Raw genomic sequence first — 12,797 nt, forward strand, 5'->3', positions numbered from 1 at the left:
ACTCCTTCCAGAGCAAACGGCAACAGTAGGGGTGTTGAAAATTCTGCCTCTGTTGGAGGGAGCGGCAAATGAATTTGTTTGGGAGACAAAGGCCAGGCTATGAATTGCACCGCCAGCATCTGCTAGTCTTTAAATCTCCCTGGAACTTGGATTCTTTGTTTTTAAGCAGGGATGAAAGTGTCAACCACATAGGCAGGCTTTTCTTTCTGAGGATTAACAAGTACAAATGTCCCTAGTCTTCCTGGCTGGGGTGGAGATCATCCAAAGAAATATGTTTTGAATCCAGGCTCCCCCTCTTGCTTGCTTTGTGACTTTGAGAACCTTATCTAACAGTGAGGCTCCATCTTCTCCTCGGTAAAGTTGCAGGGGATATTGTAGCACCTACTTTGTAGGGCGGGCAAGGAACGCTGAGCTGAAGCACACAAAGCGTTTTGCATACAGGGTGACTAGTATGGTTTCTACCGGTAAGTAGCTTGGTGAGATTCTAAAAAACAGTGTAAATTTTACCATATCATAGAAAGTGCACTGTGAGCCACACTGAACCTGGCTTTGTGACCCTCTCTCCTATTCGAGGATTCAGAAAGACGGCTTTGCAGCCTCCCACACGTGGGCTCTTAGCTTAGCCTTGGGTGCCAGCAGTTTGAGGGTCACAGGAGGGTGGTGGGTGGGCACCCAGGTGAAGGGACTGGAAGGGGCTTGGGCAGAGCCCTCTGCTTGCCACGGATATCAGATTATCTCCCAATGTCAGGGCAATTACTTTGGCCCTCTGGAAACTTTTAAATCACAAGGGTCAAACTAAGCAGCTTTGCCTCCTTCTCTGGCCTGGAGGGCATTGTTGGAGGAGTCAATTATTTGAGGTCCTAAGAAGGGGTGGTTTCTCTTAGGCCTCTGGGTATTATGCAGGCAGGGTCTTTGGAGATACTCTGTCCTGCCTCCCCAAATACCCTCCAAGCTTATTTAGGACCAGGTCTAGCTCACATCCTTCTGTGCTCAGGTGGGGAGGGAGGGAAGGCAGCTGCAGTGCAAGAAATTGGAGATGAAGAACTCCAGACCAATTTTTCTTTAGATGAGAGATGCTGTTCTAAAACTGTATGATATCAGTAGTTGGGGGTCTTTATAATATTCACATTCTTCATAAGCTTTCCTGCCAAATGAGTTATTTGGAGGATTAAAGAATTCCCAAAGGCCAAAGGGAAGTTATGTAGATGAAAACTTGCACTTTAGATCAAGAGAATTTTATTAATATGTTACTATTTTAAGCCACCATACAAATATCCTTTGTATTGATCTCAGTGTGATATACCAACTGAATAAATATGCCAATTTCTGCCAGTGAGCCGAACAGTATTTTTAACCTACTTTAAAATATGTGTTGTTTCCTATGGTTTTTTTAAAGTTTGGAGTTGATTATGAAAGTACTTTCAATTTTTAAAGATTCTTCTTTCCAGAGAATATACATGTATATTTTAAACTATTAAATATAAAGCTTAATGGGGTGGGCGATTATTTTTTAAGTGATAAATTAACATTTTAAAAAGGTGAAATGATTATTTTTGGCTTATGTATGCCATTGTATCAGAGAATACCACCTCAACAAAGGAAATTTGAGTAACAATTATTTGAATATATTCAAATGTATATTCTTATGTTCAAATGTAACTGAAATATATTCTTATGTATTTTTCCCCCTGGTCACAGCCTATTTAGTCTATTTAAGCTGTTTAGTGTATAATGTTGTGTACTTAAACAGGGCTCCGCCAGAAACTTCAGGATCTTCAAAAATTGGGGGGAATCTACAATGTATACATGTATCAAAACATCACATTGTATCCCATATATCTACACAATTGTTATTTATCAATTAAAAAGAAAATAAAACTTTTAATAAGTAGTGTTGACCTTGTAGTCTACACTTTTGAGAACTGCTAACCTAAGATAACTGAGTACGGTCCTTAGCATGTTGTAGACAATTGGTACATGTTTAATGGATTAATCGATAAACGAATGATTCAGAAAAAAAGTAGGAGAGAAACAAAACAGAAAGCTGAAGCTTTTCACACATTGGTTAATTGAATCCTGAAGATCACAGCAGTACTATCACCATTTCAGAGATGGGGAAATTAGGATGGGAGAAGACCAATGGCTTGTTCAAGCGCTTTCAGTTGCTTCCAAACAGTTTATTCTCTGATTCCTCTCTCCCTTTCTTCAAAATGGAGAAACAAAACAAAACAAAACCTGAAAGGATCCCTGAAGTCTCAAAGCCATTGGGATGATATTTAAAGACTGGTCTGAGTTCTCGTTTGGAGAGGCATTGAAGAAGAGCCAATGACAATTATAATTTGCTATTGGTGACACATGTTTGTGGACAGACACACAAAAGTGCCATCTTGTAAAATGTAAAATGATACCAGTTATCACCCTTACTTTGTAGAACGAGAAACCTTAGAAAATTCAGGCCCAGGGCAGGGAATGCACCTATCTGGAAGTCACTTAAGCACGTTACAGTTTCAGGCCAGTGTTAGGAACAGGCAAAGAATCGCAAAACCCCAGTATTTCAAGAGACCTTGGCCTTCTCTTCTAACTACTGACCTGCAGCAGGAATCCCTGGTGTGGTCCCCTCCAGTGATAAGGAGACACTGTCTCCCAGGACACCCAGCTAGACCCTAATGGCTGTTCCAGAGTCCTTCCTGATTTGAAATGAAACCTGAGGTGGGACTTGGCGCCGGGGGTGAGTGGATGGTTGTGGGACCTTGTCTCCCCGATAAACATTGCTGCTTGAAATAAAGTTCTTTAGAACAGCCCGCAACTTCTTCTCCTGATGTCCCAGGAGATAGGGGATTACCTGAAGTTGTAGCCTGGGGACACGCTGCTCTTCTCAGAAACGCTGTCCAGCCGGGTGAAGGAGTACTTGGGGATGCACTGGTCCCAGGCCTTGTCCAAGTCGCACACCCAGCCAATCTTAATGCCCAGAACGCCACCCTGAAGAAAGGAGCCGGGTATGAGCTTTCCTCTCGCCCTCCGACTCCCTGCGCTGGGCCAGGGTGGGGGTGGGGTGGAGGTCGTGACAATTGATTTCCTCCCATCCTCCAGGTGGGAGACGGAGGCAGGGAGAAAGGAAAGTGATGTGTCACATGCTGCTCAGTAAAGAAATGCTGTGGTGGCCGGGCGCGGTAGCTCAGGCCTGTAATCCCAGCACTTTGGGAGGCCGAGGAGGGCGGATCACGAGGTTAGGAGATCGAGACCATCCTGACTAACACCGTGAAACCCCGTCCCTACTAAAAATACCAAAAACTAGCCGGGCGAGGTGGCGGGCGCCTGTAGTCCCAGCTACTCAGGAGGCTGAGGCAGGAGAATGGCGTGAACCCGGGAGGCGGAGCTTGCAGTGAGCTGAGATCCGGCCACTGCACTCCAGCCTGGGCGACAGAGCGAGACTCCGTCTCAAAAAAAAAAAAAAAAAAAAAAAAAGGCTGTGGCTCGGCTGCGGACACTGGAGCCTCTGAGTCCTATTTTTGGGATCTTCAGTCCTTTAGCTACAAAGTGGCCACAGGTCTACTTTCCCATCGTTTAGGGATTACCACAGATCTAAGGCCTTTCCCTGAGGTGAAGTGTGAACATAGGAGTGGGAAACTGAGGCTTGAGGAAGGTGGGCTCAGCGGGAGCGGGGGCGGGCAAGACAGCTCCGCGTGGGGAGAGGAGAAGGGATTCAGGCACAAAGCCAGTGGCAGGCCCGGGATGCTTCCACCAGGTGGCGCTGTCTCGCGGCGGCTCCTGGCCAGTGCTGGCCAAAGGGCCCTGAAATCTGGGAAAGGGCTGAAGTTGGGGAGTTTGGGGTCGCGGAAGAATGGCTAGGTCCTCACCGTGCGCGCCAGTTTGGCAAAATCCTGCCCCGCAAACTTGACCACGTCTCCTACCCGCAAGATGGGGCAGAAAGGGTCCTTGTCCGGGTGGAAGCGGCAGGTCTTCATGTCCCTGGCTGTCAGGTTGGGAAGGAGGTTTCCCCTGGGGAGGAGCGGAGAGAGAGGTCGGCCCAGGGTTCATGGGAAGATCGTCTTATGCAATCTCCCCGCCCCCGACCCCCGCCTTCCGGAGCCTCAGGGCCCTCCACGCCTAGCGGGGATCTGAGCCCTCCACGCCTAGGGGGGATCTGAACCCTCAGCCTTCATCTGGACCTCGCCATCTCTCTCCCCTCTTTCCTTTCCCTGCATCTTTCTGGTGCCCCATCACCCCCTTCCCTGTAGCAGGGTGATGTACATCGGTGACTAATCTCCAGTTGCCAGACTGGGAGTTCGGGAGGGCAGGAATCATTCCTGGTTACTTTGCGCAATTTTTTTTTTTTTTTTTTTTTTTTTTTGAGATGGAGTCTGTCTGTTGCCCAGGCTGGAGTGCAGTGGCGTAATCTAAGCTCACTGCAACCTCCGCCTCCCACGTTCAAGCGATTCTCTTGCCTCAGTCTCCCAAGTAGCTGGGATTACAGGTGTGCGCCACCGTGCCTGGCTAATTTTTTTTTTGTATTTTCAGTAGAGATGAGGTTTCACCATGTTGGCCAGGCTGGTCTCAAACTCCTGACCTCGTGATCCACCCATCTCGGCCTCCCAAAGTGCAGGGATTATAGGCGTTTACCACTGAGCCTGGCCTAGTGCACTTCTGTAGTGCCTGGCATTGCCCTCTGCACATGGCCAATGCCCACCGAGTAGCTGTGGAATTAACGAGTCAATGAAGGGGGACTGAACTGACTAAGAGAAAAGGGATTTCCACACATGGGCTAGATGTGGGGAAAAAGAAATGGGACGAGACCAAAGGGTTTCAACCGTTGAAGGCATCCTTGACCCAGGACTAGGCCTAAGTTGTCCCTCTCCTACCCCAAGCAAAACTCCCATTTGGATCTGAGCCCCAAGGCAGGGAGGCTGGCAGAGAAACTGACCCCAAAGTTCCCCTGATCCTCAGTGGCCAAGGCCCGCTGGGAGATTGGGAATGGAGGCCCTGGGAGATGGGTCAGTGGAAGTGGGAAGAACTGTGGCGAGGGGGCATCTCCACTTCCCTGAAAACAAGGTGGCAGGGCTGGGGGCGCCTGCATCTTGGCTTTAGAGAAGAAGTGGGCACTCACTTCTCAAAGTTGAAGAGGGGGAAACGGATGCTGTTCTTGATGAAAATAGTGAAGTTCTCAGCTTCCATCATGATGGGCCTGTGGGTGAGCACAGGAGGCCTTAGCTTTCCAGGAGGAAGAGGGGGAAATGAAGGCTTTCACCCCCGGGCGACCTTTCCTGGTGGACGCCTCCAAAGGCAGAGCTCTTATAGATAAAGGGCACCTTGAGAGCAGGCTATAGGAAGGGACTGTCTGTGCCTGAGGGTCAGAGCAGGAGGAGGAGGCAGGTGAGTGGGCTGGGGAAGATGATACCCTGGACCTGAGTCCACCCCCCCACACCAGGAAGGGACAATACTGGGGAGAGTCACAGACTCTCCTCAAGTTCAGAGATGCACAGCTCCCACATGGGCAGAGGGGAGCTGAGGTGGGGGCCTGTCTCCTTCCATCTGTCTTGGAGCCTTACATTTCCACCGTGTCCACCTCCGTGGGGCACCAGCCCTGGATCTCACAGGTCCGGAACACGGAGCTGTAGTTCACGCAGCGGCCAGTGAGGATCCCTAAAGTGGAAGCCACAGCTGCTGGATGGCTGCCTGCCCTTTGCTCCTCTCCCTTCCCTTCCTCCCCTGTCCCTTCCTTCCCCCCATCAGGGACCCTGGCAATGGGGGGAAAAGAATGGGCAGGGAAAAGGGAGCTGACTTCTTTCCTGCTTCTTCTCCTGAGCCCCAGACCCAGACAAAAGGAGGTGACAGCTTTCCTTTCATGTGCTTCCAGGCTCAGCAACCCTGAGGACCTCCCTTCTTCTTGCTCTTCCTTCCTTGCCTCTGAGTCTGTGCTGCAGCTCTTCCTTCTGTCTGGAATGCACTTTTTGAAGCCCCCTCTATCCTGCCAAATCCTATTCATCTTCAGGGACCTTCCCAAATGTCACCACCTCAAGGAAGCCTTTTGATACCACCCACCCAGAAGCACTCTCTCCCCCGCCCCCAGGCTCCACAGTCCTTTGTACCTCCTGGACAACACATGCCACTTCAAGCACCCCTGTCTGTCACCACCATCCTAGACTAGCAGCTCCTCTGGGCAAGGGCCATGCCAACCTTATAGCACCTGCTGGGTGTGGCACCCAGGGAACATCATGTAAATGCCAGCAGAATAACATGGAACAGGCTGGTTCCCACTCCCTCTCCGACGACAGGCTCTCCCCCATGGGTCCTGCTAACACTTGGGATTGTGGGGTCGGGAAGGGGCTGGACTCACCCCCGCCTGGGAAGCGCTCAGGCCCGCACTGGCTATCTGATACACAGCGGTATTTCTCCTCACTCTGTGGGCAGACAGGTCACAGGTTGGTGAAGGACCCTGTCCTGGCCTGGTGAGCCCCTCAGCTCCCATGGCCTCCCCACAGCCAGCAGCCGCAGGAGGGTGGAGGTCCCAGGTCCCAGCTGCAAGGCCAGACTTAGGGCCTCTGCTTATACCCCACCCCTCCCTGCCACCAGTCCTACTCCCACCAACATTTTCAGCCTTAACCTGCTTCACCCAACCTCTCTGTCTCCTCCCCTCACCTCTGGGCAGAATCCTTGCATCTGGTTTTCAGTAACAATCATCTTGGTGATGATGACAAAGACCGAGGTGCCCTTGGGAGGAGAAGAAGGGAGAGAAAAACATGCAACAGTCCCAGTCTGTGAGACAGGGACTAGAACTGATATCCCCTCTCTGCAGACGAGGAAAGCGAGGCTTGTGTTTAGTGACTTGGCCAAGGTCACAGGGCTAGTAAGGGGCAGAGCTGGCTCTTTGCAACCACCCACATGGCCGCCTTCCCCCGTGTGTGTTGTCCTTGATTGCACTACAAGTTGTGGCAGAGCCTGGAGAGGAACCCAGCTTTCCTGGTGCCTAGCACCGCAGGCCCAAGCTCCCGCACAGCTCTCAGCTGCTGGATGAGAGGTCCTCTGGATCAGTGACATCACGGATTCTGCTGTGGGAATCCCACTGGCGCTCTTTGCTCTGCTTTCTCCCCTCCAACCTGCCCAGCGCCTGGGCATCCGCATGCCTCTCTGGGTAGGGGACCATACCTGAGGTGGCGTCACATAATCAGACACATCCATGACTCTGTTGGCGTAGAGTCCGAAGCCCTTCACCTTGGTTACCACCGAGGACTCAATGGCTGTGTCCCGTACCTGGTATGCCTTCTCGTGCAAGAAAACCCACCTGGGGCAGGAGAGCAGAAATGAAGAGATAGAGAGGAGTCCACAGACCCAGCAGACAGAAACTGGGAGAGGTCACCTTCCTGCCAACACTTGGCCATGCCTGGCAGGGTGTGCGGATGGTTCCTTCTGGAGGCGTGAGACCTAGGGTGAGCCCTTGGTTGACTTAGAATAGCGTTTCTCCACCTTTGGTCCCATTACCGCCCCTCAGGTGCCTTTCTAGACATTTCCCCCACAGTGGTCCCCCCTCCATGAAACTTCCATATCACAGATATCTGTTTATGTACTGTATGCAAATTTGTGCTTTATGCATAAAAAGAGTGAGAACCAATTTTCACCTCCTTGGGGGCCATATGGCCCCATTGAGAATGCATGGCTCAAAGTCATTCCGTGCTGCTGATGGGGGCCACTTCTCTGGCAGGTACCCAGGAGACAGGAGGACAGAGGATCCCGGGCCTCTGCTCCCGTGAGTTCCAGCCTTGGCCCAAGGCTGTACCCTAAGTGCCCAACACAAAGTAGCTCAGTAAACAAATCAATGAAGGTCCTTGGGAGCTGGGTGCTTGGAAGAATCCATCTGCGCAGATGTCAGATGAGAACGGAGAAGGAAGCAGGGGCAGCGGCTGAGCTTTCACCTGGCAGATAAAGGAGTTGGGTAGAAGGTGGGAGGCTGGGGGAGGAGGGAGGGGAGACGCTTCTGATCTTATTCCTTGGATTGTGCTGCCACCCAGTGGTCATTTACCTGTACTGGCTCCTTCCTGCAGCTTTAAGTCATTATGGGACCATGTGGATGAGGCCTTCCCTTCTTCCTTCCCTACCTTCCTTCTCAGACTTTCCCCGCCTTCAGCAAGTAGGGCTTGCAGATACTTGCTGTCAACTCGTGCCTCTGCTTTCCTATAAAGTGCCTGCCTTTCCATTTGAAATCGCCAATCACAGCCCTCAAGGCTCAAGTCCCCGCTCAGCCTCACTTAATCCCACACTTCCAGCCTTTGGCAAGATTGTATTTGTTCCTGATGGCACACTGGGAGGTAGATGCTGCCACCGTCCCCATTTGACAGATGAGAAAACTTCATCAAATACGTTTAGAAAATGCTATGCAACCCTCCTCCCTCCCTGAGAAACACAATGTAGACAAACAAACACGTCTGTTACATTTTGTTAACCTCACTGTCTCCCAATCTTATTTGACCACAGAAGCCAGTCTTGGAGGAATATTGGTGACCTCTCGTGCAACTGAGGAGCACACTTTTGGAAATGCTGGGTCAGGGCATTTTCTGCATCTAACCAGGGTGGCACGAGGTTGGAAAACCACACCAGATGAAGGTGAGTGGAAGGAAGTTGAGACTGTGTAGCCCAGAGAAGACAAAGCTGTAGGAGTTAGAGGCTGGGAAGCTGCAGGGGCAGGAGCTGGGTTGACCTGAGGATTCTATAAGGAGGTGGGTGAAGACTTCAATCCCAGAACGGGCTGCTGCGGGAAGTCACCCCATGTGTGCCACACGTCTGGGAAGACTCCAGGACAGCGTGATGCTCACCTGGCAGGTGTGCTGAGAGGAGGCCCCTTCCTCAGGTGGAGGTTGGACTGAATGATCTCTGGGGTCACTTACTGTTGGAACATGCAAAGAGCAGTAACTCCCAGAGCGTACCGGGGGTCCCAGTCACTTGTAGTTTGGACACCACAATCCTATTTACTGCAAACACCAACGGGTATTTGCAAGTGGCTCTTTGTTCAGTTTTCAGTGAGAGGGTTTGGTATTATCTCCATCATGGGGCTTCCTTTGCTCACTTGAATCTTTTTTTTTCTTTTTATTCTAATTTAAGTTTAAATTTTTGATAAATAAATACTATTTATTATTATTATTTGAGTCAGAGTGTCACTCTATTACCCAGGTACTGGCGCGATCTTGGCTCACTGCAACCTCTGCCTCCCGGGCTCAAGCGATTCTCATGCCTCAGCCTCCTGAGTAGCTGGGACTACAGGCGTGCACCACCACGCCTGGCTAACTTTTTTGTGTTTAGTAGAGATGGGGTTTTTCCATGTTGGCCAGGCTGGTCTCAAACTCCTGGCCTCAAGTGATCTGCCTGCCTTAGCCTCCCAAAGTGCTGGGATTACATGCGTGATCCACCACGCCCAGCCCTATTTATTATTGATAATAATTGTATGTATTCATGGGGCACAGTGTGAGTGTTTTGATATGCCTGTACCTTGTGGAATGATTATGTCATGCTAGTGATCATATCTACTACCTCACATAGTTATCATTTTTTTGGTAGTATTACTGGCTTGAATTCTGAATGATTTCTTGAGCGGGAGAAAAAGGGTGTAGTCACAGCACCGGCAAATGGCTTCAAACGCGTTACCTGTTTTCCTATTGCTGCTTTATAGCAGGCGGGCGGCATCCTGATTAACGCACCACTTAGAGTGACTTGCGTGCTTGTAAAATGAGCTCATGAACACCGATGGGGCTTTGTGGTGCGGCTTTGTGGTGCTGCTTTATCTCCCAGCACTTTTCTTTTCGTCTTTTTTTGGAAGGGGAGGGGTTTCATTCAGATTTCACAAGGAAGTAAGCCTCACGTAGAAATCCCATCTGCCAAATTACGTACTAGCAGAAGAGAAGGGAGCCTCCCTGTCACAGGAAACCCAAATGTGCATTATTAGCTCACGGCCTGGGGCCCTGCAGAGTGAAGGGAGTGAGGTCTGGGGCCCAGGCTCTCTGCTTCCAGCTAAGATGGCTGCTGGCTGCAGCTGGATATTCGCAGAGTGCAAACTGTGATCTAAACACACCCTTCTGGAACCGAGCCTCAACGTGCCTAGCCACAGAATAGACACATTTCTCCGTGTCAACCTCAGGAAATGGTTTTCTGAGGCCCCTGCCCTGCATCCTTAAAGTCCAGGAACATTTGGAGATGCAGAGTTCAGATTACGATTATATAACCAGTGCGGCACTCGCACTGGATCTTTCACTATGTTCTTACTGAGACAGCTTTGTTATTAACTCCAATGTCATGAATGAGGAAACTGAGGCTCAGAGGGGGTGCTAAGTTGACCAGGATTACACAGCTGGTATGTCGGCTCTAACCAGACAACCTGCTCCAGACCACTCACAGCCCCTTCACTCAAAGGTCTCTAGCTGTGTCCCAGCTCAAGGCCAGGCCATGCTGGCCCCCTGAACTGGACCCTGTGCTTTTCCTACCAGCTCCTGCTCCATCACCAGTGAAAGCATCTCCTGGCTTAGGAAAGTCTCAGGAGGAAAGGGCTGAGGACTCCAAGGAACAATCAACCAATCTCCTACCTCCTCCTCCTCCTCCTCCAAGGCTCCTTCTTGTGCCCGGTGGGGCGGAGAGGCCACATTAGAATTCTCTCTTTGACTTAAATAACAAGTGGAAGAATTTCAATGGCCTCGTGGGGCCTGAGGATGTCGTCAAGGCGGCTAGAAAGAAGGGGATGCTTCATTTCCAGAACAGAGGGGCTGAGTCTGTCTCTGGAGGCCAGGGCTCAGGAGCTAGGGCAGGCCTGAGCCTTCAATTCTTGGCATTTACTCTGCTGCTCTGACTATTTTCTTCTCGCATTCATGGTTTATTATTTATAGAGTGGAAGGCGTGTGGCAGCTCCTTGGCAGGTGGGATGTGCAGGAGAGAGGCCAGAGCCGCGCCCCAGCACCCTCCCATCCGCCCCCAGGGAGTCAAGGAGGAGGCTGAGGAGTGGGTGTGAAGAGTGCACGCTTGTGTGTGTGGGAGGAGGAGAGGGGTCTCTTAGGAAGGTGTGAGCTGGGCAGAGGGAAAGGGGGAGGGGTGATGGGGGGGTCTTTGTGAAGTAGTCACAGTTGCCATCTATTACTGAGTCACCATCTCTGCAAGGCACTTGACATATGTTACCTCCCTTCCCTATAACTCCCAGGGAGGAGGTATTCCTAAATCCATTTTCCAGATATGGGGACTGAGACTTAGAGACGTAAAGTCACTCTTAGGAGGCCCTCTCCTAGTTGGTGTCAGAGCCAGGCTTCTAACCAAGTGCTCTATATTCCATATTGGGGGAGAGGGCAGGCAGGAATTAGAGTCACTCCTCTCTCTGGACCAGGATGACTGGTCCAGATGGGGCATCCGGCCAGGCATGATGGCTCATGCTGTAATCCCTGCACTTTGGGAGGCCGAGGCACGTAGATCACTTGAGGTCAGGAGTTAGAGATCAGCCTGGCCAACATGGTGAAACCCCATCTCTACTAAAAATACAAAAAAGTCGAGCATCATGGCACACGCCTGTAATCCCAGCTACTGGGGAGGCTGAGGCAGGAGAATCGCTTGAACCCAGGAGGTGGAGGTTGCAGTGAGCCGAGATCGCACCACTGCACTCCGGCCTGAGGGACAGAGCAAAGCTCTGTCTCAAAACAAAACAACAACAACAATAAAAAAAACAAGATGGGGCAGCCCAACAGCTCTTCCCACCATAACAGCTCTTCCCACCATATCTGTCACTTAATTGTGCTGACAAGGTACCTCACAGTGCTACCTTGGGCTGAGAGGATGGAGTGGAGAGCTGAGAAGGCGGGATTCCAGACCCTTCTCTTTAAACCAGAGCAGCTCCTTGCTTTATGTATTGAACTCCCACCTAAGATCTGAAGTTGAATAATGAGGCTGAATATTATGAACCACAGCATGCGGCCATACAGATGGTGAGTTTGTGAACTGGGCCTTGTATGGGGGAGGAACAGAGCAGGCAGGGCAGGGCTGTGACGAGGCCAGAGGCTCCAGCGGCCACCAATGACCCTTCAGCGCAATGGGGCATCAAAGGCCTGGGAAGTCCAAGGCCCTGGAAATCAACCTCAGGCCAAGCACAGGTTATTGCTTCCAGGGACTCAGATCCCAGGGATTTCTTTCAGCTTCTCAGGTCCCCACAAGATCCAGAATGGGGATGGGCTCTCAGGAAGTCCCACTCCACAGAGGTGAGTGGGGATTACCACCTGGGCCCAGGAAAGATGTGAGAAACCTCAGGTAAGTCCAGGCCTTTCTGTGTGCCCTGGGGTGGGTAAAGGAAAACAGTGATGAAATGGAGTCAACCACAGACAAGCAGCTGAGGCCAGAGGCGGGGGTGAGAGCGTATGTAAGATGACCAGGTGGTGTGTTTCTGAGAAGTTCTCAGAGAAATGATGGGCTCATGTGAGGCAGAGTCGAGGTTGCCGACCTGGCCGGGATGATGGGGAAGAGATTGAAGTATCAGTGATTAACACTATAGCCTTTAAAATCCCTTCAAATTCAGCTGGGTCCAAGCCACTGTCACACCTCTCCATAAACCGCCTCTTAGTAGGTTTTCCTGCACCCGCTCCAACTCCCTCCACTTCCAGGCGCATCAGCCCCGGTGCTCTTCCCAACTCAGATCTCATCGTGTCTGTCTCTCTCTCTCAAACTCACGTGCGCGCGCACACAAAAGTGCCCACAGACACATGGGTTAAAATGCTTCCATGGCTTCTGTTTATTCATCTCCTGTAAAAACAAAAGCTCTCTAAGGGTGTCTGAGGTCCGGCCTCTGTGTG

At 50.9% G+C, this 12,797-nt stretch overlaps 1 protein-coding gene across 5 annotated transcripts in view; it reads right to left on the reverse strand.

Annotated features, from left to right (window-relative positions):
* The window catches only part of LOC105496052 (purinergic receptor P2X 3), a 34,611-nt gene that overhangs the window by 19,147 nt on the left and 2,667 nt on the right, over positions 1-12,797 (reverse strand). For 4 of the 5 annotated variants that reach the window (XR_011610558.1, XM_071074594.1, XM_011766083.2 and 1 more), the window contains exons 2-8: positions 7,144-7,279; positions 6,637-6,708; positions 6,335-6,398; positions 5,547-5,640; positions 5,105-5,182; positions 3,858-3,999; positions 2,843-2,979 (exon numbers count right to left, since the gene is read on the reverse strand). Coding sequence is in view for 4 of the 5 variants with exons in the window: in XM_071074594.1 (XP_070930695.1) it covers positions 2,843-2,979; positions 3,858-3,999; positions 5,105-5,182; positions 5,547-5,640; positions 6,335-6,398; positions 6,637-6,708; positions 7,144-7,279 (723 nt within the window). In the remaining variant the exon portion in view is untranslated. Of the gene's footprint in view, positions 1-2,842; positions 2,980-3,857; positions 4,000-5,104; positions 5,183-5,546; positions 5,641-6,334; positions 6,399-6,636; positions 6,709-7,143; positions 7,280-10,562; positions 11,365-12,797 lie in introns of those variants that run through there. The other variant, XM_071074595.1, reaches the window with a different exon arrangement.

This window comes from Macaca nemestrina, chromosome 12 (assembly GCF_043159975.1).
Source record: "Macaca nemestrina isolate mMacNem1 chromosome 12, mMacNem.hap1, whole genome shotgun sequence".
NCBI classification, from domain to species: Eukaryota; Metazoa; Chordata; class Mammalia; order Primates; family Cercopithecidae; genus Macaca; species Macaca nemestrina.